This window comes from Fundulus heteroclitus, chromosome 2 (genome assembly GCF_011125445.2).
Source record: "Fundulus heteroclitus isolate FHET01 chromosome 2, MU-UCD_Fhet_4.1, whole genome shotgun sequence".
NCBI classification, from domain to species: domain Eukaryota; kingdom Metazoa; phylum Chordata; class Actinopteri; order Cyprinodontiformes; family Fundulidae; genus Fundulus; species Fundulus heteroclitus.
The window spans coordinates 20,217,275-20,244,127 of NC_046362.1; the positions used below are offsets into that span (position 1 = coordinate 20,217,275).

Consider the following 26,853-nt stretch of genomic DNA (forward strand, 5'->3'; position numbering starts at 1 on the left):
GAGCAGCACGCAGGCACTGGAACCTGCATCAGTGAGGGCTGAACATGGGCAAAGATTCAGAGTCCAACAGGCTGCGCACACAGAACCTGAGCGTGACAAGACAGCAGTCCACATGAGGCAAGATGAGCCATTCTGGCAGTGAGTGGATGAAAGAGGCGGGTATATGTAGGCAGGTGAACAGGTGAGCAGAGTTGACAGCAATTATTGGCAGCAGGTGGAGCAGATCTGAGGTGATTGGCTGATGACTGATGACTGTGGAGTGGACTGAACTGATTGGGTGGGGACAGATGAGTGGACTGAGCTGATTGGATGGGGACAGATGAGTGGACTGAGCTGATTGGATGGGGGCAGATGGCTCTTGGCTGAGGGGAGTAAAAACTAATTAGTCCAGAAAAGTCCAAAACAAATAAACCAAAACCTAAATCATGACAGTCAGGGTGTAACAAAATGTAAGAAGCATGCATTTTCATCCAATCGGTAGATGTTTTAAAGGTAACACATCTGCACATTTTGGGTAACACTTCTGGAGTCTGTTATTTGATGTTTAAGGTCATTTCAGAAGACGGTGCAGGCTTTCAAAGAAGTAGGAGTTAAAAAGGTTTGAAAAAGTGTAATGTTAGTTTTTTTTTTTTTTTTTACAACTAACAGGTTTAAAAAAAAACACGTTTCTGGTGTAGTCTGATAAGAGCACATTTTGTAAGCTGTAAACTGTAAATGCTTTCTTTCAACAGCAGGCTTTCTTTTTTTGCCATCCTTCCACAAAAGCCAGCTTTTTAGAGTGCACAACTAATAGGTAGACTGTAAAAATAACATTTTACCTGGGCTTTTTTAAAATGATACAATACAAAATGCTTCTCGAGATGTTCAAAGCGCAAGATAGTGTTTTATAAAACAATCTCTGCTTTAATCTTCTCCACAACTTTATCCTTGACCTGTCAGGTGTGTTCCTTTGTCTTCATGGTATTTTTTTTTCTTTTTTTTAGTAATGGCCTGTTAAATTAGATCAACAATAAATCCGTTAAAATGTTGCGTTTATGTGATAAAATACAAACAAGTTCAAGGGGTCAACCATCTAGCTCATCTTTTAGCCACATCTCTGCTGACATCCAGTGGTCGTGTCGGCTCACAGTAGATCAATATGCATGCGACAACTGTTATTAACATGAAAAAAGACCAATCTAGGAAATAACACACACACACACACACACACACACACACACACACACACACACACACACACACACACTCGAGTCCCCCCCCCCCCCCCCCCCACAAGCTTCCACTAACCAAAACATTTGTATGGAGCCAGACAACGGCCATTTATCACACAAATCTGCAGGATTATACAGACGTGTGCTCTCTCTCTCTTTGTGTTTGCATACCTGTGCATGCTGTGACAAGAGTGTAAAGGCATGTAGGTTAATCTTCAGAAGATAAACAGCCGCCATTTGATAGCTAATCCCTTGTCAGAGTCCATTAGTTTGTCACACACTGCTAATTGAATAAGTCCAGCAGGCAAAAGCTGTGTAAAGCACGTACTTAGACTCTTGTTACAAGTTATAACTTGAACGGTAACACGAACGGTCCACTAACTGTACGGGGAATGCTGCTGAACGAAAAGAAACAAAACTTTGTGAGCCAGACGTGAAGATTGAGAGGTCAAGTGGCAGACATATCGCCTACATTCACCCCTGACCTGGTCTTTGAACCTACAGTCAGGTTCTTGCCACCTCTAATCTGATTGGAGCCTTGACCAGATAAAGCCCCACCTTCAGTTTTCAGCCTCTGAGCTGACGTTTATCCCAGGACACACAGCATAAGCTGTTGTCTGCTCTTTAACGTGAAGGTGGGGAGGGTGGGAGGGTGATTGGATGGAAAGTGGGGGCTTAGCTAGCCTGCCTGTGGCTCAGAGTCTAATCTACGACGGGTCATTGTTTATTCCCTAAATCTTCTTCCTACATTTGCTCCTCCGGTTTTTACGAGCTTTCTTTTGGGGCATTTCAGGAATCAAACATGTCGCATCCATCACAAGTCAGAGGAAGATGGAGGCTGACAGGGAAGTTGCGAGGGATTTGACAAGAACAGGTCAGTCAGTGTCGTAAAACCGTGTGGATCGTACCGCATCACAGTCAGATAAGTCGGGCATGCAACGGCAAGCAACTGGACGTGTCTCTCATAATGCTGAGGGGGTTTAATTTTAAAGGTGATCCGGATGTGATTGCAGATGGAATATATTCAAACAAGCTGGATAAAAAGAGCACAGAAACTTCTGATAATGTCAATGAACCTGGGTTCTTGAAGTACAGAGAGTTATTACCGAGATAGGACACAATGCAATCCTTACAGTCGTCAGTGATCAATATACACTACTGTGGCTGTGGTTAGCATTCAAGAATTAAAAAGGTCTGAGAAAGGAGAAGCGGCAAGTGTTGTAAAGACAGAGCGAAATAGACTTTAAAGCCACTGAAGCCTCCTTTCTTTTTGCTCAACGAGATCTGGCTCCCAAGGAATGGCCCGTGCTGAGACGAATCTTTCAACTCTGTTCCACACGACACTGGTCCTCTTATGCCTACGCATGGTTGCAGGTAGAACCATTTTGTACTCTTTTTAAATGTTTCTGTAAACATGTCATAAGAGTGCATCTCCGTACACACTGCCTTTATTTTTTATTTTATTTTTTTTCTGTCAGGTATGTCCGGCTGGTCTGAATGTTCGGATGGCCAGGACGTGTTTGCGAAAATCAAAGAAAACAGCCACTATGGGGATATTGTTGCTGAGTTCGAGGCGAACCCCGACCTGAAAGGGGTTCGGTGGAGTCTGTCTGGAAGGGATGCTCACTGGTTCTACTTAGACGGAAGAAACATCCGGCTGAACACGTCACTTGAAAGGATCCTTGATAGAGAGGTAACGAGGAGGCGGTTCCTTTAACAGTGCTCGAGCAGTTTGGGGACCGCCTCGACAGGAAATACAATTAAAAGATAAAATGTTTCATCATTGCAATCTAACTAGTAACATTTGTGATAGTCTGGCATCACAACGGACGCGTTATATCAAATGTTTGGTAAAACAAACTCCTCCACCCTTGTCCTCATATCTCACACTTTATCTTGTCAAATTGTTCTCAGGCAGCTGCCTTGAAATGGTCACAGTTGAAGGTCAACCAAATTTGCCTTTTCTTTCTCGGGCACTCAGTCTATTTACATTTCTTTAAATATTTTTGCATCTGGTTGAAGTTGTTATGTTCCATTTCCAGCTCCTTTAAAAAGTTGGAGGTGTCTAAGATATTGTACTGTAAAAATAAATTTTAGGCATCCATGTTTGTCCTGTGTCTTCCAGAATCTTGGTCCAATCTTAATGGCGGAGCTGTCATGTTATGAGGAAGACTTGTTTCAGGTATATTTCAAACCATTTTTCCAATTCCTGTGGTTCTCTTTCGTGTTAATCCAAATTAAAACCTGAATGGGCGTATATTTTGGTTTTGTCGAAGACTGTTTACAGAATCATGGTGGAGATTCTCAATGAGAACGATAATTTGCCCATGTTTTCAGAGACGAGTGCTCAGTCGTTTACTTTGAGCGAGGTAGGACGATTTCACAAATGCAGTGACACAAATTTGACCTTGTATTCAAACTCGTCTCTAAGGTCGTGCTTGTTTTTCCTGCCTGTCTGTCTCTGTTTTTTTCAGCTGACTCCAGTAAATACTGTGGCTTTTAGCGTGCAAGCCTTGGACGCTGATAATGATAAGATCCTTTATTCAATTGACCAAACATCCGTAAGTTTGACATTTAAACCACTAAATGGGATAAATAAAAGATAAACCAGTCGTTGGTTGTAGATTATGTTTTCTATGTTACAGCCTGATGCCGAGTACTTCCGGATTGATCTGCCAAACAGTGGGGAGGTGATCCTTTCCAAACCTCTGGACTACGAGACCAAAACTCAGCTCACCGTCACCATCTGTGCTTCTGTTCGTAACATTGCTATTACCATGCTGTTTTATTTATTATTTGCTGATCTCAGAAGTGTTTGGTGTACCCATTTCACCCTCTCTTCTTCAAAATTCTGGAGCTAGTCTCTGATTAACCCCACTCTGTGTTGCGGAGCAGCAACAGCCTAATGGGCAGAGCTCTGCCCGTAAGGGTGGAAAAATAGAATACCGGCTCTCATCTACACAGAAGAGGATAAGGACCATTAAAAAAAAAGAAGTCTATTCAATTCTGACCTTTCTCTCAAATATGTTTTTTTTGAATGACCCTAATCCTCTTCCGTACGTCTGGGTATCTCTCTGCGCTGAGATTGCCCCCCTGATGATGGGCATATGCTAAGTGTATTTGAGCCTGCGGGTGTTTCTCCTCATCCACATACTGTGTAGATTAGGGAAAATCCAGATTAAATTAATTTCTGTGCATCCAAATCTGTGGTTTATTCATTTTATTTTATTTGAATGTACCATTAAAAGCAAGATTCATGCCAATAATAATTGTATGCTAATTCAACCCTGCACTTTAAGTTTCAATATCTATGTCTTCCTTGAACGATTTACTGCACTGCCTTGTTGCTGTGCCAGGAAATGAACACTGCTGAGCACTACAACATCAGCACCAACATCACCATCACGGTCCAAGATGGAGACGACCAGTACCCACAGTTCCTGCCATGTGTCCTGCTATTCCAGGATGAGACCAGTAGAATTTGCACCAGCCCTGTGTACATGGTCAATGTCACCGAGGGAGAGGAGGTCAGCACCTTTACTCTCCTTGAAATACGATACACCCTTTAATCGTTGTTTGAGACTTCAGGCAGACTGGACCAATCCAGAACTCATTCTTTTCAAACCAAGTGATAGATCTCAGCTGTATCTGCTTCACTGAGCAACAAGTGTACTCCATGCTACAGGATATTGTGCTGGAGTTTTCTCCGGGACCCATTCATGCGGTGGATGGAGATAGAGGCCTCAGTTCTTCCATCAGCTATGCCATTCTCTCTGGTACAACACGCATGACAAAATATGTAAAATTGTGAGATATGCAGATGTCACATAAACGCCTCTTTAACTCTGTTTGGGCTCATGTTAGAAGATGAAGACGGGCATTTCAGTATCAACAGAGAAACCGGTGAGCTGAGACTGACGAAGGGCGTGAAAGACAGACTTGTAAATCCAGTGCTGCGTCTTCAGGTCATGGTAAGACTTCTGTCCTCTGGAAATGGGCTGTTTGTGAAAGATTCTCTCAGTGCTGCCCGCATCCCTCTACCTTGATACCATGATTTTCCATATTCTGTGCAGGCATACCAGGACGATGATCCCAGGAAGTACTCTGTTGCGACAGTGTTGGTCCGCGTTCTGGCCGTGAACCAGTTTCATCCGGAGTTTGAGCTGCCTGAATACTGTGGTTTCGTTACCGCTGGAAAGAGCGCAGCCTCTCTGGTCAATACGTACGACAACAGAGCGCTGATTTTAAATGTCCGGGACCAAGACTTTGCTAATGTGAGCTCTAAAGCATTCACACAATGCCTCGCAAAAGTACTCATACCCCTTGATCTTTTCCACATTTTGTTACAATGATAAACCTTTTGGATTTCTTTAGGGGGTTTTGTGATAGACCAACACAGGGTAATGCTCATGATCAATGGCTCTCAATGTATTCAATGCATGCCTGCTTACACGACCCTTTTACCCCTAAATAAAATCCAGAGCAAGGTAAACCGTCTTCGTGCAATACAGCTGTGTATCATTACATCTCAGTATAACTTCAGACCTCAAATGTTTTTTAAGAAAATATTAGTGCACAAACAGCTTTGTAAAAACTTAAGAAAATAGCAGACAGGTCCAAGAATGAAGTATTGGAATAGTTTAAGACACTACCCCAAGCCATGAACTGTAGACAGATATGTTATCTAAGGTAGGAAAAGGACACCGCTAACGAGAAAAGCAGCCAAAAGCCCCTTTGAACTTTGGAGGAGCTGCAGAGATCCACAGTTCATTTGGGAGAATCTATCGACAGGATCATTGCCCTCCAAAACTCTAGCATCTAAGGGAAAGTGACAGGAAGAAAGCAATTGCTGTCAACAAATTACCATTTAAAATGTGCCAGAAGCAATACAGAAGAAAAACAAAACACAACAAAAACCAAAAGACGTGTGGCAGAAAACAAACTAACTCAATCCACAGCCTTGTCTATGGTGAAATGATGGTGTGGGGGACAGCATCATGCTGTGGGGACACTTTTCCTCACTAGGGACAAGGAAGCTGGTCAAAGATGACAGTAAGATGGATGAAGATAAACACAGGGCTCTGCTGGTAGAAAACCTGTCAGAGGTGGAAAAAGACTTGAGACTGAGCCAAAGATTCACGTCCCAGCAGGGCAAAGATTCAAATCATACAGCCAGAGCTTCACTGGAATGTTTCACGTCAAAGAATATTTATGTTACAATGGCGTTGATCTAAATCCATATGAGATTTTTCTCAGATGCTCTCCATCCAATATGAGCACTGGCTAATTTTAAAAGCAAAATTGGAAAGTAAATAAAAAAATAAATAAAACCACCTTCTGATTTAGTTAAATCAGAAGGTGGTTCTGCAAACTATTAAATCCACTATGGACCTCTAAGGTCACAAATACACATACCTTTAGGGTGCTTTACTACATAATATCCCAGTTAATTACATTAAAGTCCTTGGTTGTTACAGGACAAAATGTGTTCCAGAGGTTCTGATACTTTTGCAAGACAATGTACAAACTATGCACACATAACTAAAAAGGGCTGATGAATTTCTGCTCCTGTGACCAATGGGCATATATATATATATGTATATATATATATATATATATATATATATATATATATATATATATATATATATATATATATATATATATATATATATATATATATATATATATATATATATATATACACGTGTATATGTATGTATGTATGTATATCTCACAGGGCTTCAATCCAATGATCTACTTTACCTTTGGTGCTGCATCCAACCACTCTGACATCTATCAAGTCACACACGGGGGGCTCCTGATCGCAAGGACCAGTCGTCTCAAGCCGCAGCAGAAGCACATTCTGGAGGTTGTCTTCATTTAACTTTTGGCACAGAAAACTGTTAAACACGCTTGAATATCTTTCTAGTCCAAATCACTCATGTTTTATAAACTTAAAACACCTTTCCAGGTCACAGCTGTAGACCAAGAATCCGGTGACTCTACTTGTGCTACTGTAGTGGTGGAAGTGTTACCTGAAGGACAACCAAGTAAGTGGCCATACTAAAGCAACACTACCAACATTTCTAATGTGGCTTAACACTGAGAAAAAAAACTACAGGTGGTTCTCTATGTGCACTGCAGTCCCTCGCACTCCTTCAGGAAACGAACGCCTGACAGGTTGCACCGTGGGCAAAGCGCTTTTCCTCACTATGGTGTTCATGGGTGCGTTTGGATGTGTCTTGTCCATGCTGATGTGGCTAAAGAGGAAACATAAAGGAATGAGAGACCCGCTGGAGAGAGGCTGCGTGGCCCAGGGCAAACACCCTAATGTGGTGAGGTTATTTTATTTTCCTTTTTGCCCAAGTGATGAGTAACAGGATGGCAAGCTTGCACACGTTGCACATTCATTAAGCATTGTAATGAAGGTTAAAAAAGCTTCCACTGGCTTCAGAATCTGGGTTAAAATACAAGTTCACAAACAAATTCAGCAACATCCTGGAAGAGCCGCTCTCCCAGCAGGATAAAAATGCTCTGCTGATTAAAGCAAACTTTTATCAACTTTTTCTCACTGTTGTGGAGGACCAAACAATAAACACTTGAAAAGATAAAACCGTGGAAGGCCTTCATAAGGTCAGTGGAAGCTGAGGCTGGTGATTACCCTGATATTCAGAGCGAAAGACTCCTGCAAGTCTATTGGTAATCCACAACTGTCTATGGAATAATACAGAATTTATCACAGAACTGCAAGTTCAAGCTTTTCAATTAAGTTGACAGCTATGATGATGTCGTACTGTTGGTTTAATCTCAATATGCGCTAAACATTTGTTGTATTATGTTCCCACAGAATTTACGTTGGTTCCAACTGGTGAGTTTTTGATTAAAGCCAATCCTACTCCTTTCCTTTTTGATACCTGTGCCTATATGTTTCATAATACCTTGCTATGGGTCAATTCAACCCTTCATCAGTTCGTAGCCCTTTTTTTATCCCTTCCTACTTTTATTTTTGTACCCATTAACATACAAATTAGCATATCTATTTTCTAGTCAGGTATTTTCATGACTTAGGCCAATAAATATTAAAACATTAAAATGCTCAAATATTGTGCATAATTTAATTTAATAGCATATTGTTTTCTAAAACTTGAGTATGTATACCCTATTCCATTTGTTTTGGTTCAGGTCCACATTTGGGCATTTGATTTCATATGAAACATTAAAGATTTCACCATATATAAAAAAGACATCTCCCACTGGTAGATATTGATTACTGGACTCAGAAAACCACAGTTTCTTTCAACAGTCTATGCTTAGAAAACAGAAAATTCCTTAATTGGTCATGAAAGCAGGTACTAATCGTACCGCTGGCGGGAATGTGCTCAACAGCTCAATGTGAACAAAGTCTACTGATACGCCCCCTTTGTGGTTCCTCCTCAGGTGAATCATCGTACCGCTATGCTGCACATGGAGGAGGCATCCTTCCAAAATGAGGAATATGGTACCTGCAATCCATCCTTTAGCTTCCGAGACAAACCAGGCATTAACGCCACAAAGGACATTCCCCTCAACCCAGGACCATCCTCACCCAGAACACCTGCTGCTACAGAGACCAACCCCACCCCCACTTACGAAAGCGTTCAAAGCCCCGTGATCCTAAATAACAATGTTTCTACACCAACTAAAACTTCCTGTAGCTCACCTGACTGTCACCCGGCCGAGGAGGATCCGAGCCCTACCCATGTGGCAGATGCCGGCAGGCTACCTGAGGAAAATGCTGTTTTACCACAGGATGTGGCCCCAGACCTTTCTGAAGAACAGACAAACACGGGTCTAGAACCAGCCACTGAGCACGACACCAAGCCTTCTCCTTTAAACGAGCAAGATCTACAGACAACCACGTCCAACAACCTCGAGTCAGCCCGCAGCCCCTCTCCTCCGTCTGGCGGTGAACTGACTTCAGCAGAAATGGACACCTCAATCCCAAAAGCTAATGAGCAGACCCTCTCGCATTCACCAGCACTGTCCCCACTGCCGGCCAGAGAAACAGGAACCCCACCTCCCACCCCGGAGCACGGCCCTTTAAAAGCCACTTTGGTGCATATCGACACGACCCCTACGGACACCCCTCCCGAATCGCCAGCGGGATCAGGACCGACTCTTATTGCTGAGGCAGACCAACCTTTCACCTCCCTGGATCATGTAGAACCTTCAGAGTCAGGAGGAGGGCCGGTGGACTTTGAAAGCCCATCTCTGGACAGGAGAACCTCGACAAACTCAGGAAATACCCCCAACAGTCGTGAGGGTGAGGATGAGGATGAGGAGGGCTTTCTTGGTGACGATGATGTGGACAGAAACAGTGAAGGTGAGGAGCTGCTAAGAGTGACTGCCTATTGTAGTCCCGTTTATATTCCCAGTCTCTAAGTCACACGTTCATTTTATTACAGACACTGAGAGCGACCGGACAGAGTACAGAAGATGGAGCAGTTAAAATAAACATGGATGGCTAAGAGCTGAGACGACACCGAGCAAGAAAGAAACACTGGACTGGTTCTGCTGAGGCGTGGATGAGGAGGCACTCTTGCGCATGTGAGAGAACATGTCAATACAAGAAGAAGAAAAGAACATTCAGCAACACACAACCAAGTTGAGAATACCCACAATGCTGAGTCCACGGATCACAGTTGGTTTAGATAGGACATACGAATGAAAACTCATTGCAGTTGACATCAGTTATTCAAATAAATATCATTCGTTGATTGTGACAGATTTTCTTTTTTTTTTTTTTTTTAAACTGCATCAAACGTCCGTACCCATCATTCAAAGAGTACTGACTGGTTTCCATGGTGGCCAGTTTCTAACCTTTGTGTTTGCCTGCTGTAACATGGCAGCAGTCAGAAATAGCTCTACATTTATAGCCACATGGGAAAGTAAAGCCAAACCTCCTCTGTGTTGTGTTATTCAAAAATTTAAACGTGTAGAAAGTATGAAGAAATACCAGTAGTACCAATTTTCTTTTTAAAGGTTTTACTCATACAATAAGCAGAAATGACAGATTTCCACTGGTTAAAGAAAGAGGAGTATGTTCTGACAGAGATGAGTTACAAACATCTGCATTTAGGTGTTCTAAGGTTATAATAAGAGATTATCATTTTGCATACAGTGAAACTATTGTTTTATCTACTCTGCAGCCTATGGCCACTAGTTCACCACTACTGTTAAAGGATTTGTAAAATACATTTAGTTTCAGGAAAATAATAAAGCATGAAGTCCAAGGGGGTATTTATTGTACAAAAAGCATTTTGTTTCATTTCGAGATTTTAATCAACACATGCGGGGGTTTCTCTTTAACCCCGATTAAAGGGAGGTAAAATTTTGCATGAACAGTTGTAAATGTCTACAGATATGTCTCTTTAATGGGTCTTGCTAATATTGGATAGATTCAACCCATTCCTCAAAGCAAAAATGTTCCCGTTTCTTTAAGCTTGATGGGTTTTGCTGTCGCAAAGCAAGCCTTAAATCCAAAGCAAAATCAGATTTAGCACTTTTATCTGAAATTTGCATGATACTGGCTAACGTAAACACTGTCTCCAACAATGCACAGCCAGAATTAATTTAGGCATTTCTGTAAAGTGTGAAGGTGCAAAGCAACAGCTGATGTTGAAAAAAAAATAAACAGCAACTTTTTATTTGATTAACTCCTGGATTTAGGTCATTGTGTGTGGGCACATTAAGTCAAACCCTAAATTATGTCAGTTTAAATTTATTGCAAGGCATCAAAATGGTAAAGAAAAAGAAAAGGTTAAAGAAATAAGAGTAAACACATTTAAAGATCTCTGTAAGGCAATAACACAATAACTGGCCACTTTATTGTGTAAACCTGCTCAACTGCTTAACAAAAATTGTGTATCAGCTCAGAACACGCGATACAACGTGAAGCAGATGGCCAGAGTAGCCAAAAATTGTTCTCAAGTAAGAGTAGCTCTACTTCAGCATACTTTTACTCAAGTAAAAGTAAAAAGTTGTCAACCAAGAAATTTCTTAAGTAAGAGTTAAAAAGTATTCAGTAAGAAGGCTAATCAAGTACTGAGTAACTAATCGCCACAATTCATGATTTAATATTTAAAAATGATGTAATGGTAAAGACAAAAAATATAAGATTATGTTCAAATTCTGGTATTTTAAAGACAAAGAAAATAAGTAAAATACAACAGCTGACATAATTACAAAACACATTCAGGCAGAGGAAAACGTTTTTCTAAATAAAGTTTTTCAACATTAAACTTGAAAGCAGTACTTACAGATGTTAATCTACACAGTGTGTTAGAACAGTGAAAAGTCCTTCCAATGACAATATCCACCGTTTACTCTACGTTCATTTCACATCCTAATGCCTCAATGAGCTCCGCAGATAGAAAATAACATTAAAATAACAAAGCTTGTGTACAAATAAGAAGTCTGACTTTAACATAAACTCCAGGTTTTCGTGTCTTTGGTGCATTTTTGACTAAAACTAGTATGTTTTTTTTTTTTTCATTCCTGAAGTTACTCGCAGTAGGTAGAGTAGTCAGAAATTTTACTCAAGAGTAGCGATAATTGAGTAATAATATGACAAAAGTAAAAAGTACAGTGCAGTAAAGCTACTCCTAAAAGTAGACTTTGCTCAAAATGTTACTCAAGTCAATGTAACTGAGTAAATGTAACTAATTACTACCCACCTCTGGCTAAGAAGAGGAATCCGAGGCAACAATTTAGTTGGACAATAATAGATTTGAGCAATGTTGCACTGCCCAATAAGGCTCTATTTTCAGCTACAACGTTCCGATGGTGCAGCCAGAATTTGGTTGAAACAACAAGAAGCGTGGATCCATCTTCTCGTCTAATACCATTTTAGGCTGGTGCCAGGGTAACCAGTGCGGGTAATATTTTCCTGGCACGCTTTGAGCACCTTAGTACCAACTAAACATCAATGCAACACCTCAGCCTACCTGAGTATCGATGTCGCCCATATCCTTCCCTTTACAGCCACAGCGATTCATTTTATGAGGGCTCCTTCCAACAGCAGAATTCACCATGTGTCCAAGCTCACATAGTATCAAACGGGTTTCTAGAAGACGACGATAAGCCGACTGTAGCCTTCAGCCTCCACAGCCACTAGATCTCAGTCGAACAAAGCAGCTTTTGGGATGTGAGAGAACTGGGGATTTGTATCAAATGATGCTTATTCTGTAAAACTCTTCCCATTTAGAGTAGAAAAATAAAGATGATGACTTCCGACAAGTTGCAAGAAGTATACAAAACATAAAGTTATCTGAACTTGTGCGACTTATTTCTGAATTTAACAAGGCCCGCTAATCATTTGTTATTCATTCACAAAATTTAAAACCTTTGCTGCTCTCGGTAACTCAATAGGATACTGACGAGTAAAATATTTAACTCAAGATTTTACGCCAAAGATAAACCACAAAGGTGACCTGATTTATACATTAAACATTAAAAGCATTTTCTTAACAGAAATTCAAAAGTTATCCTTAGGTGTTTAGATAATAGAACTGAGTGAAACACTTATTTTTTTACATGGTCTTTTTCTCTATACTTAAGTCATGGAAAAGGCAAAAGCAATTACTAAAACTTTTTGTAAGTAGGTGTAGTTAAGCAGGACAAAAATAAATAAATAAAATTCAATCAACTTTATATTTTTATTGAGACTCTTTCTCAGTCGAAAAAAAAAAAAAAAAAAACTAGTTAGGGTGCTCGGTTTGAAGGCCACTGACTTATTTACAGTAAACTCACAAGTCGATGGCCTGCGGCTGCAGTGAGCATGTGAAAAAAATAATAAAAATAAAACAAAGACCCAAACATCACAGAAATTAGGCAAACATAAAAGTTATTATGAGTGGTTATAAAAGTGATGATATAAGCAAAACATAAGGAAAAAATGTAAAGGGAAGAGCATTTTATTCCCCTCAACTGTTCATCGATTTTTGCTTGGCACACAAGTGAGTTAGTAATTCAGTTAAATCAAATAAAACGTAAAACAAATACAGTAAAATCAGTTATCAATAATACAAGTAACATATGTACACACTCACATGCACACACAATTGAAATGATTATGATGAAGTCAAATAAAAGAAGGGAAGCAGCTTTGACAATTGAACCAGCAGTGTGCTATAGGCTAGTTTTAGACTGGATCAGCCTGGAGTACATCCTGCTGTCTTTAGGTTTGGAGGTCAGACAGCGGAGGTGATCCAACCCAGAACCAAACTGTGCCTCAGATTCAACTCCAATCCTTCATCTATTACAAAAGCCTCTTGTCTATGTTTAGAGCACAGAGTTTGTGTCAATATGGACCAGAAAACAAAAAAAACTATAAAGTGTCACTAAGATGCTTTATAGCACTAACGCCAAATGGTCAGCGCAGTTACTAGAATTTAAGATGTTGTTCTCCTTTCCAAGCGATCATTTCCCCCGATAACCACGTGTTTTATAATGACTTGAAACACAACTGAACTAGAAACTAGTGTTTCCTTTAGGAACCAAATTACACAGTTCGGTGCATTAGGAAAATAAAGTTTTCCTCAGACTGTAACGTTAAACTTTATTGGTATATAAAAAAAGGACAAACCGGTTGTAAAAAAGTTTTACAAAAAAAATGAACTATTCCTTGCCAAGTCTCTAGAGAAATGGCAAAGTCTGCGGGACCAGATCAAACGGAAAAGAGTCCAATAGGAAGCGCAACATACTGGCCAAGCTTGAACATGTAGAATGTTAGTGTGTGCACGATGAGACACATTCAGGAAATTCAATAAATTATTGTCCGTGGCGCAGGATCGGATGAGCCCATCCTGTTTTAACGCTCTGTGCTCTGTGGAAGGACTCATCGGTGTGGTGAAAAACACAAGATGAGCACACAGACGGCTGGGTGTTAGAACTCGTCGTGCCGAGTCAGCGCCTCCCCGAAGTCGGTGGCCTGGCTGCCGACGAACAGGTCGTACTTGTCGACGATTTCTTCCTTCGTCAGTCGGCCATCCTGAGGAGTAACAGTTTACACAGTTAGCCCTTTCTTTATTTTACTTTATATTTCCACAGTATGCCCTTGGAGTTATTTGTTAAACCCAAACAAAATCGTTCCCCGTTCTACAGTTGATAATATTTTTTGCAGAAGAGACAGTCTTACTGTGAAGAGCTTCTGTTTTACATACTTTGTCTGCGTCTGACTCGTATACGAGATGCTTGGCCTCGGCCTCAGCGTGGTCGTAGTCACTTGGTAGGATCCAGTCTCTGGTCTCCTCCTTGTCCATTTTTCCATCTTTGTTCTTGTCCCTGAACTCGGTGAACTGCTCCCTCTCGGTCTTCACCCACTCGGGTTCTGTGTTATCTCCATCCTGGTTGTACATGTCACCTAGAACACGGGACAACAGAGAAAGGAGACAAACGAAGGACATTAGAAGTGCTAACGCGGTAAATACTGAGTCTGAATTTGCTATAAAAAAAAATATAAATAACTAATTGGAAAAATATTCAAACCCCTGCAATTGGAGATTTCAATTGATTTAATTGTGAATGAAGTCATAAACCAAGGCAAGATCTCCCAACTGATTCAGAATCAGAAATACTTTAATAATCCCAGAGGGAGATTACAGTTCACAATCGCTCACAATCTGATACAATTAAATAAAATCCTGTTAAATCAGTGGTGTTTTAAAGTCAACTTTACACTCAATCTCAGTATAAATCCAGCAGTTCTGTGAGGACCTCTGAAATGTGTTAGAGAACATATCGGCAACCAAAAGCATCAAGGGTCAGGAATAAAGTTGTGAAGAACTTCAAAGCAGGGCTAGGTTTCAAAACAATATCACAAGCTTTCTACATCCCATACAGAACATTGTTCAATCTACAATCCCAGAACCGGAAAGAGAATGTTGCATCTGTAGATATACCAAGACATGGCTGTCCACGTAAACTGACAGGCTGGGCAAAGAGTTTTAATCAGAGAAGCTCATGGTAACTCTGGAGGAGCTGTAGAAGTCTACCATAGCTGGGGGTGTGTGTCAACTATTAGCCGTGTACTCCATAAATCTGGGGTTTGTTGTAGTGACATTGTTGAAAGAAAGCCACAAAAAGGTTGGTTTCAACTAGGGCTGTGTTACAAAAAAGATAAAATAAATTCTTAATGGATTCTCAGATTAATTCCTAAAGATCAATAATAATAATAAAAGATTTCCACTGCAAACTTAAATGTGTGAGCCGGTATTCCCGGGTCCTCTCTTTTCCACCCTGGACCGGTTTGGGTATTCTGCCCCACAGCATGTTTATGAAAACAATCGTCTCAACGGTCAGGGAGAGCGCTAGGTTCTTACAGCCGCCACTAACTATCGTTACTTTACTAACATGCTGTTGAATGTTAACATAATCCTAGTATCGATATGATGCATAACCACACAGTTGTATAAATCAGGTAACAGCAAAAAAAAATGTAAATCAGTTAACAGCTAAAAAAAATCTTGAGAATCAGATTTTAATCGATTCTTGAAATTTGAATTAATACTCAGCCCTAGTTTCAACCTGGCCGCAAGTTATGCAAGGGCAGAGGAAAGATATAGAAATTTAAACTAGTCTCTGATTGTGCAAAGCTGGGAGAGACATGCCCATAAAGCCTTACAGCTTTAATAGTGATGAAAGATTGTTCTACAAAGTATTAACTTAACTTGATCTATTACATAAGTTTTTTTTTTAAAAATGTGAAGATTTGCAGTTGTAAAATTACAAAATGAGGTAAAGTTCAAAGGCTATAAATGTTTTTTAAAGGCTCTATAAAAACCCAGCAATGTCAACAGGCTGTAAGAACTCACCTATGTATTCATCCAGGTCAATCAAACCGTCGCCATTCTTATCAATGTCTTCCATAGTTTCCTAAAGAAAAATGAGGAGACCTGAGCATGTAGAAAATCCAGCATTACTGATAAAATAAAACCCATTTTAGCGCATCACTCACCAACACCACGATGTCTTTCATGTGATCATACTCCTCGGGGTGAAGGAAAGCGGTGAACTCCTCCTTGTTGGCTTTCATATTTTTGTCAAGGTCGGCCATCTTGAATCTCCTTTCGTCACGAGCCATCATTTGCCTGTAGCTGAAGCCGTCTTCAGGATCGGAATCGTCTGCAGGTTGAAAGCCAGCATTTTTTGTTTATTTTTATATATTAACACCCAAGCTTGGCAAAGCAAACGTTAAACTGAAAGAGCTGCCATGTACAATATGTGGGGAATCTAAAACAACAGGAAGTGAATACGTTCTGGAGACGTACCAAGAACGTATCCATACGTGGCGTTCTTGTACTCCTCCCAGGAGACCATTCCATCCCCGTTGAGGTCGTGGCTCTTCCACTGTCGGTCCACATCGTCATAGATCCACCTCTTCTGTGCGTGCTTAATCCACTTCTTCATCTCGTCGGCTGTCACAAAGCCATCTTTATCCTCGTCTATGCGTTCTACCAGCATTCTGCAGAGAGACATTTTTCAAACAAAACAATTACACCTTAATGAGTTTAAAAAAACAAAAACAAAAAAAACAAAACAAGAGCAAAACATTAAAGCAGGGGTGTCAAAAAAATAAGAATTGTTGTCTTAATGCCAAAAAGAGCTCATCAGATTTGACTTTCACAAGCGGAGCAGAACTGCTTTTGCCATAGTGCTCCGCTTGATTTATGAATGTGAATAGTTTTATTATGATTCATGCGGAGAATATCTCAAATGATATGGACACTACAATGGGAAAGTAGGAGAGGAAAGGAAGAACAAAAGAAAGGGTGATAGAAAGAGGAGATAAAAGGAAGAGAATGATAAAACAATTATTGAAAAAAAACATGTACTTCGTTTAATTGAAAATCTGCCGTTTCTATATTGTCCACAAGGGGCGCTGTGTTTTAATCAGCAGATGGTAGCACTGAGCTTCAGATGTGAAAAATTGATTTTAAATCATTTCTTAATTTTTATCTGTTTGTATTTTGTCATGCAGGACAGTGTTTTTAAGTTCCAAAAAATGTGAATAAATGTTTTTCAACATTGTATAATCACTGTGATCAGTTCTTATGCATAATGCACAAGTAAATGTTTAACTGAGTAAAAGTATTGTTGAAATTGCACATACTTTTCTTAAAAATGCTGAGGTTATTCATAATCTATTGTGTAAAAGTGAAATTGATTTAATATAAAAATCAACAACAAGTCCACTTTTATTAGATCTATTTAATCTTGCAATGAGTTTACTCTTGTGGCCCTCTTGAGATCAGATTAAGCTGTGTGCGGCCCCTCACCCAAAATGAGTTTGACACCCCTGCATTAAAGCAACAGTGTAAAAGGTTAATATTTGATTTACGTTGTTCATTATGACTACCAAAACATACGAGTTTGTGATGACCTTACCCAAGCCGCTCTTTGCTTTCTTCGGGTGTGAGTTGGTCAAAGGTCTTTGCCTCTTCTTGTCCCAGAAAGGCTTCGTGGTCATAGTCGAAGTTCTCAGCGTCGTCGTGCTCCTTGTTGCTCAGAGGGTCGTCGTGATGGACGCGGTCCTTCTTCTCCGTGGGTTTGCTGGTGGCGTAAACCACGCAGAGAGCGAAGCACATCACCAGTGGCCGCAGCTCCATTTCTGAGTTTGATCCAGCGCTCTCTGCGCCAGAAAGTAAAGGCGAACTCAGTCAGTCTGATAAAAGCATCTGCGCGCCTGCTTGTTTTGGGTGTACGTCGTACTTTTCAAAGATAATACACAATCTGCCTGCGCTGATCGCAGCTTTTAGCCCAACTCTGAACAAGGCAGAAGATTATGACTCATACCAAAGCTATTGCAAGTCCTTTGAAGCTGATGCAATCCCAATTTGTCCCAGTTTTAGTCCTGTGTGTGTATAGGAAGCAAGTTTAGACGCACAACCCCAATTAGTTTCACCACTGACACACGATGCAGGAACCGCTGAGTAAAACTGCCTTATGGTTGATATATTTTATTTAAGAATGTTGCTTCCTGTGCCTCTGCATCATCACAACAGGCACAGGAATCGAGCTGATCATCTGAGACTAGTAAACATTAAGGCAGACAAGCAAGAGTTTAAGACAGATTCTGAAGCGTTCGGGTAAATTGAAGCTGCCTTGTGTGACGCCACGAGAGATACATGTATGTGGAAGCTTGTTTTTAGTTTATATTTAGTATAGCTTCTGCCTCAAAGAGTCTTTTCTTACTCAAGAAGTCATCAATAAAAGAAGACCGCTTCTCCAGGGTAAAGGATTGGGAAGACCGGCGACCGGGGGCAGTTAATTTTCTACATATTAAATAACAATTTAAAACCAAATACACACATTGAGGGTTGTTCTATAGGTGACAAACTATATCTAAGTGAATGTGATTGATTTAATGTTTTTGTTTAAGCATGGCTCGTAGCTTTAAAGATTGCTGTAGATGTGTTATACCTGAAAAATACCGGTTGTTGAGAGTAAGCGGCCTGATTCAGGCTTTGTATAGATTTGAAGATATGTCAAGGTTTTGGAAAATAAGCAAAGGTAAGCATGTTTTAGACCAGTAAAAAAAAAAAATAAAAAAATAAAAAAAAAATCAGAGCATAAAAACAATGTCACAATTAAAAACAGAAAAATTAAAAAAGAAGCTCAAAAACTAATTAGGTTCTGTAGATGTGAACAAAAAACACATTAACATTAATAAATTGCAAGAAAACTTCCAAAAGTATACCTTAGTGGAAAGTATTGGGAGAATTATTGAGTTTCAGACTTAATCTGTCTGTTGGTACAATGCATTTTGAATTTTCTCTTTAAAGTGTTAACCATTAAACCATTTCTCGTTAAAGTGTAAACCATTAAACCTCCAGGGACTACAGATGAAAATTATCCTGTTGACTAAATCAGACAAATTTAGAGGGTTCCACCATGGTTAGAAAAGTGCATTGCCCTTTAATAAATAAAAAAAGAATAAATTATACTGCTGACAGTCACTATGCCTCCAACCTTCCTTCAAGAGTTTTTGCTCTCATTTTCCGTTTCCAAGTCTAATATTGAACAATCCAATTTGTCTTTTAAGCATTGCAAAGCATGCAACATTCGAACAAAGAAATAATAGCATCTGCAATGTTTTCACTGCAAATGTAGGACAATAGTGAAAGATTTCAGTTATTTCAAGGATTAGACTGAGATGAAAATTATACTAGGCCTGTTGGTTAAAATAAAACAATGATTTGGGGACTATATATATATATATATATATATATATATATATATATATATATACACAATTGGGCGTATTGTCAGCATAGATCAACCTTCGAGAACAATTTAGAGGATTTAACTGTTTACTCCTATTTTCTCTTGAGTTTGTCCGTCCGTCCGTCCGTCCGTCCGTCCGTTCAGCTATTTAACATATTTCTAGTGTATAAGCGAGAATAAAAAAGGCAACTAGAGCAACAAATATATGTGATATATATCGACTTTCTTCCTAAAATATTCCCAATGCGTGGTACCTTAAGCGCACAAACAAACAATGGCACGTGTCATATCCGCAGGCTTATAACAACAAAGGCTGGTCGTATAGCGGGTTAGGTCCGCGTCCTTGATTCAGGGGGCCCAGGTTCGAATCCCGGATGACTCAAGAAGGGCATCCGACGTAAAATCTCTGCCATCTCTGTGCGCAAATTGTAATGACTAGCTGTGGCGACACCTGGATAAGGGAGCAGCCGAAAGGACTCCCGATGTTCGTACAGAAAACTTATACAAGCACCAACTATGAACGTCCTATCGAAATAAAGAAACGTTAGTTTTCACTGAAACCGTTTTTTTTATTGTTACGGCTATGGTTTCATTTTCATTGCTACCATAATACTTAAACAGTTCTCATGTGTGCACGTTTGGTCGCTTTTTTTGTCTTCATAACCACGGTTTAGAGCAGACCGTTATTTTCAGTCAAAGCAACAGTTACAACCCAATACAGGTCGACCCAGTCTGGCTAACGCAGAACACCGCCAATTTCGCCTTTTGTCTTGCAATTTCCCTCTTAAACTCATGACAATTAACCTCCATACTATCACACATGATATACCTTTCGGAAATTGCAACTCCATAATTTAACCCCGCCTCACTTTTCTTATTTTATTCCACAATTTACCAGAAAACTCACCGGTGTCTCCCAAGGAAGTTCGTCGTTGACGCTTTAGGCCCGCCCACAGGAAACACATCAGTACACTTCCTGTGGACGATCGGGAACCTGACCAATCATGCTCATGGAAGGCGAGTGTGATGTCGCCAGCTGATTGGTCCACTTCAGGGGAGCACCGTTGATTGGATTGGCCGAGAACCGCCACGTCCTCAAAGTCAACAACATATAGTTCATTCATAAACTGACACTACGGAGGAGACGATTCTCTGAACAGAGAAACTTATTGCTTGATACAGCTTGTTATTGCTTTATAATTAAATACAAAGGGAACACAAAATTATAAAAATGTAAAATATATTACTAGTTCCAAGGGTTTACATACAAATCCAAAACAATTAAATTTGTAAACCTTCAAAGTGTGTAAAAAAAAAAAAATCAATACAAAAATACAATAAAAGATAAACCAAAAGATTTGCATTAAAATTTCAAGAAGAGTTTTCAATCAATTACACAATGAATGTGCTTAGATCCAAGTAGGTGAAGTAGCATTCTTTAAAAAAAAAAAAAAAAAAAGATTTTCCTCACACTTTTCCAAGAAAAACGGCAAAAAACAACAACTATATTTTTTGAATAGGCTAAATTGAATGATTATTGTACATTGTACATAGTGAAATTGTGCATTGCTGCTAAAAACACTTTTCAATTGGACCAACACGATTCAAATGAGGGCTGCCTAATGTTAGGAAAACCTGCATGTGTTACATCATTGTGGACTATTGTGCTGGTTATATAAGTTACAATTCATCCACATTTATAACATGCCTGTGGAACTACCTGTATTTTCTCACTCAACTTAAAACTGTATAAAACTATCCTTGATATGTAAAGAAGAGAGAACTAGCTGAATACTTTTGTCAACACGCTGTGCATCTTATGAGAGTCACAATTCGCGTACCTGGAACTGGGCTTTCTTTATAAGAGCAGCAATGCTATTTAGATTCCATTCAGAGAGACTCAAAGTTTTCTTGTGCCATGCATTACCAGATCTTGACACCAGCAAAGAAAAGTCAGAAAAATAAAATCCAAAACCTCATGTATCAACTGAAGACAATGCAACCATTGTGTAATAACTACTAATTGAGATATTTTTCAGGCTCAGTCAAGGGGAGGCATAACTGTATCTTCGAACAAAAATAATAGATTTTATTTCACAGAAAGAAAACCTGTCTCTGTTCTGCTGTAAATATGCAAAGACCGCTCAATCCAAGTCCTTGACGGTGTATCGGTGGAAGATTTCTTATCCTCGCAGAGGGAAGTCATAATAAAACGTCTATCTCTCAGCCAACTGCAGAGTCCTCCAAGTTTGTGTTGTTTGTACTTTCTTCTAACGTGCCATGTGTGTCGTCGGTCTTGCTTTGATTAGACAAACAGGTTGTGTCCTGCTGTTTGTCACCCTGTCCCTCTGGTGGAGCAAAAACAGATATACTTGAATTTGTTTTAGCAATATTACGCAAATATGATACTTTGATTTGTTGCAGATGGAAAACCAAGTTAGGTCAATCAAATGTTAAACACCCTCCCATTGTAAACAAGATACTCTGTCTGACCTGCCATCATCTCACCCTCCCTCTTCTCGGTGAGAAAGATCCGCTGCATCGTCAGCTTCTTAACAGTGTGGCACATGTATCGGAGGCCAGGGGACTCCTTTGCTTTTCCTGGAGGCACCAAAAAAAAAAAACACCCAGAAGAACTTAGAACACAGCACAGTTGATGAACAATGGAATCATTGGAGAAGGTCCTCACCCTTTTTTGGTAACTCTTCAAAAAGCACACACGTTCCCAAAGCGTCTGCAGAGAGCAAGATAGCAAGATTTTATGTTTATTTTACTTTATCTTATACCTTTAAATGACAAAATATCTGATAAGACTCAACAGATGCTCTTTCAAAAAAAACAAATCATGATTTTTTTTAATCTGTTATACACAAACCATGAACAGCTTCAGGTAATGGGATTAGCATGCTGGTGTAAACTAAAGCGTACTGAAACGACAGCTGGAATTTTTTTTTTTTTTTTTTTACAAAAAATATGCTATTAACATTCTCAGCGCTTAAGAACCTACAAATGACGATTAGGATCATTTAAGAAGTTTAAGAATCATCTTTTATCTTAAATTTACTGACTTTCCCCTTTGTCAATCTTTTTTGCTTACGTATTAATAATAATAATATAATTTCTTGACAATATTAGCATTTAAGCTCCAAGCAAGAAAAAAAAGGAAAAAAGAAAGACAATCACAGGAAAAAAAAAGCACAGCCTGGTTTACTCTATAGTTGTAGCTGTCAGGAGATAACATGATCCAACAGGGTCTAAAGCTACTTACATCTAAGATCACGGGTTAAAAAACAGACATAAGGTCCAACCATGTAATTTGTTTCATTCAACAACAAAGTGAAAGGAAACCCCTGCATTTCATCAAAAATAGAAGCCAAGGAGAGATGAATTTTCTCCAAAATGATAAAGTCACACATAAAATGACTACTTCAACTTACTGCTGTTAAAGGAGCTACAAGCCACTGAAACAGGGGTATTCTTAAGTTTTTCTCACTTCGTATTTCAATTTTGGCTCCATCTTGGTTTTATAAATAAGGAAACAGTTTCATGTTTTATACACTAGAGGTAGTTTTAATTAATATGGTAAGAGGTGTATTTTTTTATTTTGTAGTTTTTTTTTTTTTTTACACAGACTCAACATTACTGAAATAGTGTGGATTTTGCAAATTAATCCACGAAAGGAAATCCAAGTAAAAAAATTAAATAAACTGACAGGCTGAAGTCACTTGAATTGCATATGTTATGTGTTTACCATCATATGTGCATATGTTATGTGCTTACCATCATATTCCCCTGCAAACACATACTGTCCAACTTGCATCATGGGCCTCTCGCTATCTATATCCTAAATTAAATAAAAAAAAAAAAAAGTAAAAAAGAACAAGATTGAAAACCTCTAGTGCACAGTTATCCAGAGTGGGTTGAAATTGGTATTTAGAATCATCATAAATACATTTTAATACCCAAAAACTCACCAGTATCTTACATGTCTGGCACTTTGATAGAAAGTCGTTGTTGATTATTCCAGAGAGCTCCACCACAACAAGCTGCTCCTGAACACAACACAGAAATAATGACTCATGCTGGAAAACAGAAAGCTTTAGGTAATAATACGTCCACATTTTTAAATCCGACACATAGAACAAAACCTATGAGACATCCAGTTAGTAATCCAAGTCTAACAAACAATGTACTAAAGTTGTAGTCTGATTTTGCACTCATTAAAGTGTTGTTTCAGTGCATTCAACAACTCTGGACTACCTGGCTTTAATTTAAAATCTATAATAGCCGAAATTGTCTCTCATAAACTGCATTATTTTTTGCATAATTTCTATAAAAACACTTCATGATTTGCGAAACATTTACTGAAACGTAGAATATGGCAGTTTCAAAGCATAGTTTGGCTTCTTCGCCACCTTACATTGGATGCTATCCAGATTGTAATCTAAAACAACTAGGCTGCTAAAAAACAGGAGCAAAAATAAAAAAAAGACTGAGTTAAAAAAAAAAACTGGAAAAAAAGACAAATTCTTCCATGATCTGGTATTAGTGTGGAGTGATTCAGTCTGCGTTTGACCTGCCAAGATGGTGTCATTTTCAAGTGTTTTTTAAAGATCCAATTCAGGTTTAAACAAGTATGTGAAATTTCGAGAAGATTACAAGTAGTTCAGAGCTGATAGCTGCAGTGAAATGATCCTTTTAACCATGGGCCAAATGGGAAACTTCCGAGTAGGATGACAACTTCAGCATCACATTGTAAAAACACAACAAAAAACAAACAAATAAACATGCTAATAAACGTTTACTGCTTAGCTAAACCTAACCCTCTCTTTCTGCTCTAACTACACCGATCTGTATAACCTTCTCAAAATACCATAAATAACATACATGATTCACAGAAGTCTGATATATTTAACCAGTCGTTGGCTAACTGTTAGCTACGTCAAGCTAATAGCGCAACGGCTATCTAAGCTAAACGCGAGCACAATTAGTGTTTTAATACCTCTTCTTCCCATTCATCATCCATCTCCAAACACCTGAAATAGAGCAATGATATCGCAGATTGCAGATAACTCGCTTCGATTATTATTCACAACCACGATTTTAATTTTGTCAATTGTACGGTGGCCGGGAGAAGACTGCTTTTGCACGCTTGCGTCTCCCAGGTACATTTTAATCCACAAGAGGGCACTGTTGCTTAGCTTTTGAGGAATATCTCACAACAGTCAAATTTCATAAAATTTGTCTGTGTACATAGTGTCTTGCAACGGTATCCTTATATCTCGAACCTTTTCACATTTCACGAGGTTGCAACCAAAAACATCAATGTACATTAGTGTGATTTTATTTGACATATCAACATGAAATAGTACATACATGTGAAGTGAAAGAAAAATCATACATGTCTTATGCTTTCTTTTTTTTAAATATATATAGCTATGTATCAGTTATTTTTGGCTGCAAATCTACTGAGGTATGTCTCAACAAGCTTTCAACATCTAGTTATTAAAATGTTTGCCCTTCTTTATAAAACAGCTCAAGCTCAACAAGATTGTATGTAGACCTTCTGTGAACATCAATATTTACGTGTTGCCACACATTCTCATTGGGATTTAGGTCTGAACTTTGACTGAGCGATTCTAACTGGTGAATATGCTTTGATCTAAACCATTTATTGTAGCTGAGGCTCAATGTATGAAGCTGCTGTCCTGCTTGAGACCCACGGTTTCGTCTTTTGCAGTCTTTGACACGTCGACTTCCAGGATTGCCCTTTATTAAGCTCCATCCGTCTTTCTGTCAACTCTAACAGGCCAAAACTTCAACTTATATGTTACTTTGTGTTGGTCTATCACAAGAAATCTATCTGTCTGTTCATTCGTCCGTCTAGAGGACTTAAAGTCTTATTCTAAATATTGGCTAGCTGTAGGCACTCCCAAGTACATCCAACATTACTATTATTAATGTCCTACTGCAGCAGTCCACAGCTGTGGTGATGAGATTATATGAGATGAGATGAAACGAAATAAGATGATATTTCTTATTGATCCCCAAGGGGAAATTCGTCTGTCAAAGGCAGAGGCTACAAAAAAATAAAATAAAACGAATAACACATCAAAGATATTCAAAAATAAACAAATGAATCCCAACAACAATAAAAGCGAAACAGTCACGCAAACAGGAAGAGGTCTAATCAGGAAGAAAATTGAATCCGAAACAAAGTTCAAACAGGGATAATTGTTCTTGTGAATAAATGTAATCCAATACCTTATGAAAAAATGGTCATGGAATATTGTATTTATTGTTTTCTTTAATATATTTCAATGTTTTTAAAAGTGATTCCCTGAATGTAAATAAGAAATTAAAAGTAAAAAGAATGCACACATTCCCCATTTATGATACCATGTTTCAGAAGACAGTGGATATCGGCTGATTATTATTTATGATAGGTTTTAGAAAGCCTCCTCTTCGTCCTTCATCTGATAAAAAAAAACAGTGTACAATAACAAACGTGCTCAGAAACACCTTTGTGATGAAAAAGGAGCAGTTAGCCCAACTGCCATGACGCCTTCTGATGTTTCGTTAACACTTGATGCATTCAATGAATAATCAAACCAACTGACACTTCTGGATATATTTTTCAGACATTACTATTTTCTGTCTCCTTTCAGAATTTTCATTCACAGGCAGCAAGCTTGACATAAAGATCAAACGGACTGCGGTAACAGTGGACCTGCTTCAAACACGCTATGACAAAGTCAGCACATCACCAGGTGCTGACACTGAGGTTTAACAAATGAAGCCCTTCTGCTCCCACTCCGCATGCAGCTGCACGTTCCTCGTCTGAAATTATTTGAAACAGCAAAAAAAAAAACAGTCTCGGCTTTCATTACCCAAAATGGAGAATAGCTACGGTGCCTTGTAAAACGCGTACTTCCTGGGAATCTTTTGTTTTGTCACATTACAAACACCAGCTTCAATGTATAGCATTATAATTTTTCCAGTACGATGAATGTGGTAGACCAACACAGAATAGTGAGAAGAAAAAGGATACCAGGATTTCATTGTTTTTAATATAAATGAAACTCTGAAAGGTGTGGCATGGCAACACCTGCAGACAATGGGGATCATAAGCCAATTAAGGTGTAAAAAAATGTGTTTTGATGTGTAAAGGTGTTAAATTCGTTCTCAGTGGCAATATGGCTTTCCTGTGAAGGTCTCTGAGAGTTTTTTAAAAAAAAAGCCTTTGTTGAATTAAGGTACAAACGCACTCGTTTTCAGTTTGCTACAAGCCATGTGGAGGACGTAGCAAACAAGGGTGAGAGGAAAATAGAACATTTTTGGCCGACAAGCAAAACGCCGGGAGCTGAAAACTAAC

General features: G+C 39.1%; 3 protein-coding genes across 5 annotated transcripts; 1 reads left to right on the plus strand and 2 right to left on the minus strand.

The window, feature by feature from the left end:
• Positions 1–1,860: 1,860 nt before the first annotated feature.
• On the plus strand, positions 1,861–9,976 carry LOC110366576 (cadherin-related family member 5). Of its 3 annotated transcripts, XM_036150386.1 has the most exons (17): positions 1,861–2,085; positions 2,494–2,585; positions 2,690–2,904; positions 3,337–3,393; positions 3,488–3,580; positions 3,686–3,772; positions 3,857–3,967; positions 4,568–4,738; positions 4,897–4,987; positions 5,076–5,182; positions 5,285–5,485; positions 6,952–7,083; positions 7,186–7,264; positions 7,359–7,549; positions 8,062–8,082; positions 8,652–9,576; positions 9,659–9,976. In XM_036150386.1, exons 2-17 carry the CDS (start codon positions 2,510–2,512, stop codon positions 9,700–9,702), a joined length of 2,601 nt encoding a protein of 866 aa, XP_036006279.1. In that variant the 5' UTR covers positions 1,861–2,085; positions 2,494–2,509; the 3' UTR covers positions 9,703–9,976. The 3 variants fall into 3 exon arrangements, with proteins under 3 accessions (XP_036006279.1, XP_021164107.2, XP_036006284.1); XM_021308432.2 differs by having other exon boundaries at positions 1,861–2,585; XM_036150391.1 differs by having other exon boundaries at positions 1,861–2,585; positions 5,079–5,182.
• A 3,176-nt stretch (positions 9,977–13,152) lies between these two features.
• Positions 13,153–20,473, minus strand: calub (calumenin b). The gene is made up of 7 exons (XM_012882126.3): positions 20,386–20,473; positions 17,640–17,883; positions 16,523–16,716; positions 16,210–16,376; positions 16,067–16,127; positions 14,417–14,616; positions 13,153–14,244 (listed from the first exon to the last, which is right to left on the minus strand). The coding sequence occupies exons 1-7, from the start codon at positions 20,441–20,443 to the stop codon at positions 14,140–14,142; spliced, it is 1,029 nt and encodes a 342-aa protein (XP_012737580.2). The 5' UTR covers positions 20,444–20,473; the 3' UTR covers positions 13,153–14,139.
• Positions 20,474–20,921: 448 nt separating this feature from the next.
• Positions 20,922–24,630, minus strand: gtf3c6 (general transcription factor IIIC, polypeptide 6, alpha). The gene is made up of 6 exons (XM_012882124.3): positions 24,481–24,630; positions 23,453–23,530; positions 23,259–23,322; positions 22,168–22,212; positions 21,972–22,079; positions 20,922–21,826 (listed from the first exon to the last, which is right to left on the minus strand). The coding sequence occupies exons 1-6, from the start codon at positions 24,502–24,504 to the stop codon at positions 21,702–21,704; spliced, it is 444 nt and encodes a 147-aa protein (XP_012737578.2). The 5' UTR covers positions 24,505–24,630; the 3' UTR covers positions 20,922–21,701.
• Positions 24,631–26,853: the final 2,223 nt, after the last annotated feature.

Bases quoted from the DNA above. Each gene is read 5' to 3' on its own strand.
- LOC110366576 (XM_021308432.2), top strand. From the start codon at position 2,510: ATGGCCCGTGCTGAGACGAATCTTTCAACTCTGTTCCACACGACACTG. The intron at 4,739-4,896 runs GTCAGCACCTTT...TCCATGCTACAG, and splicing joins ATGTCACCGAGGGAGAGGAG to GATATTGTGCTGGAGTTTTC. The intron at 7,265-7,358 runs GTAAGTGGCCAT...TGTGCACTGCAG, and splicing joins GTTACCTGAAGGACAACCAA to TCCCTCGCACTCCTTCAGGA.
- calub (XM_012882126.3), bottom strand. From the start codon at position 20,443: ATGTGTTTCCTGTGGGCGGGCCTAAAGCGTCAACGACGAACTTCCTTG. The intron at 16,717-17,639 runs GTAAGGTCATCA...GTCTCTCTGCAG, and splicing joins GAAAGCAAAGAGCGGCTTGG to AATGCTGGTAGAACGCATAG. The intron at 14,617-16,066 runs GTGAGTTCTTAC...CCCGTGTTCTAG, and splicing joins TGACCTGGATGAATACATAG to GTGACATGTACAACCAGGAT.
- gtf3c6 (XM_012882124.3), bottom strand. From the start codon at position 24,504: ATGGATGATGAATGGGAAGAAGAG. The intron at 23,531-24,480 runs GTATTAAAACAC...TGTTGTGTTCAG, and splicing joins ATGATGAATGGGAAGAAGAG to GAGCAGCTTGTTGTGGTGGA. The intron at 21,827-21,971 runs GTCAGACAGAGT...TTGCTCCACCAG, and splicing joins GGAGGGTGAGATGATGGCAG to AGGGACAGGGTGACAAACAG.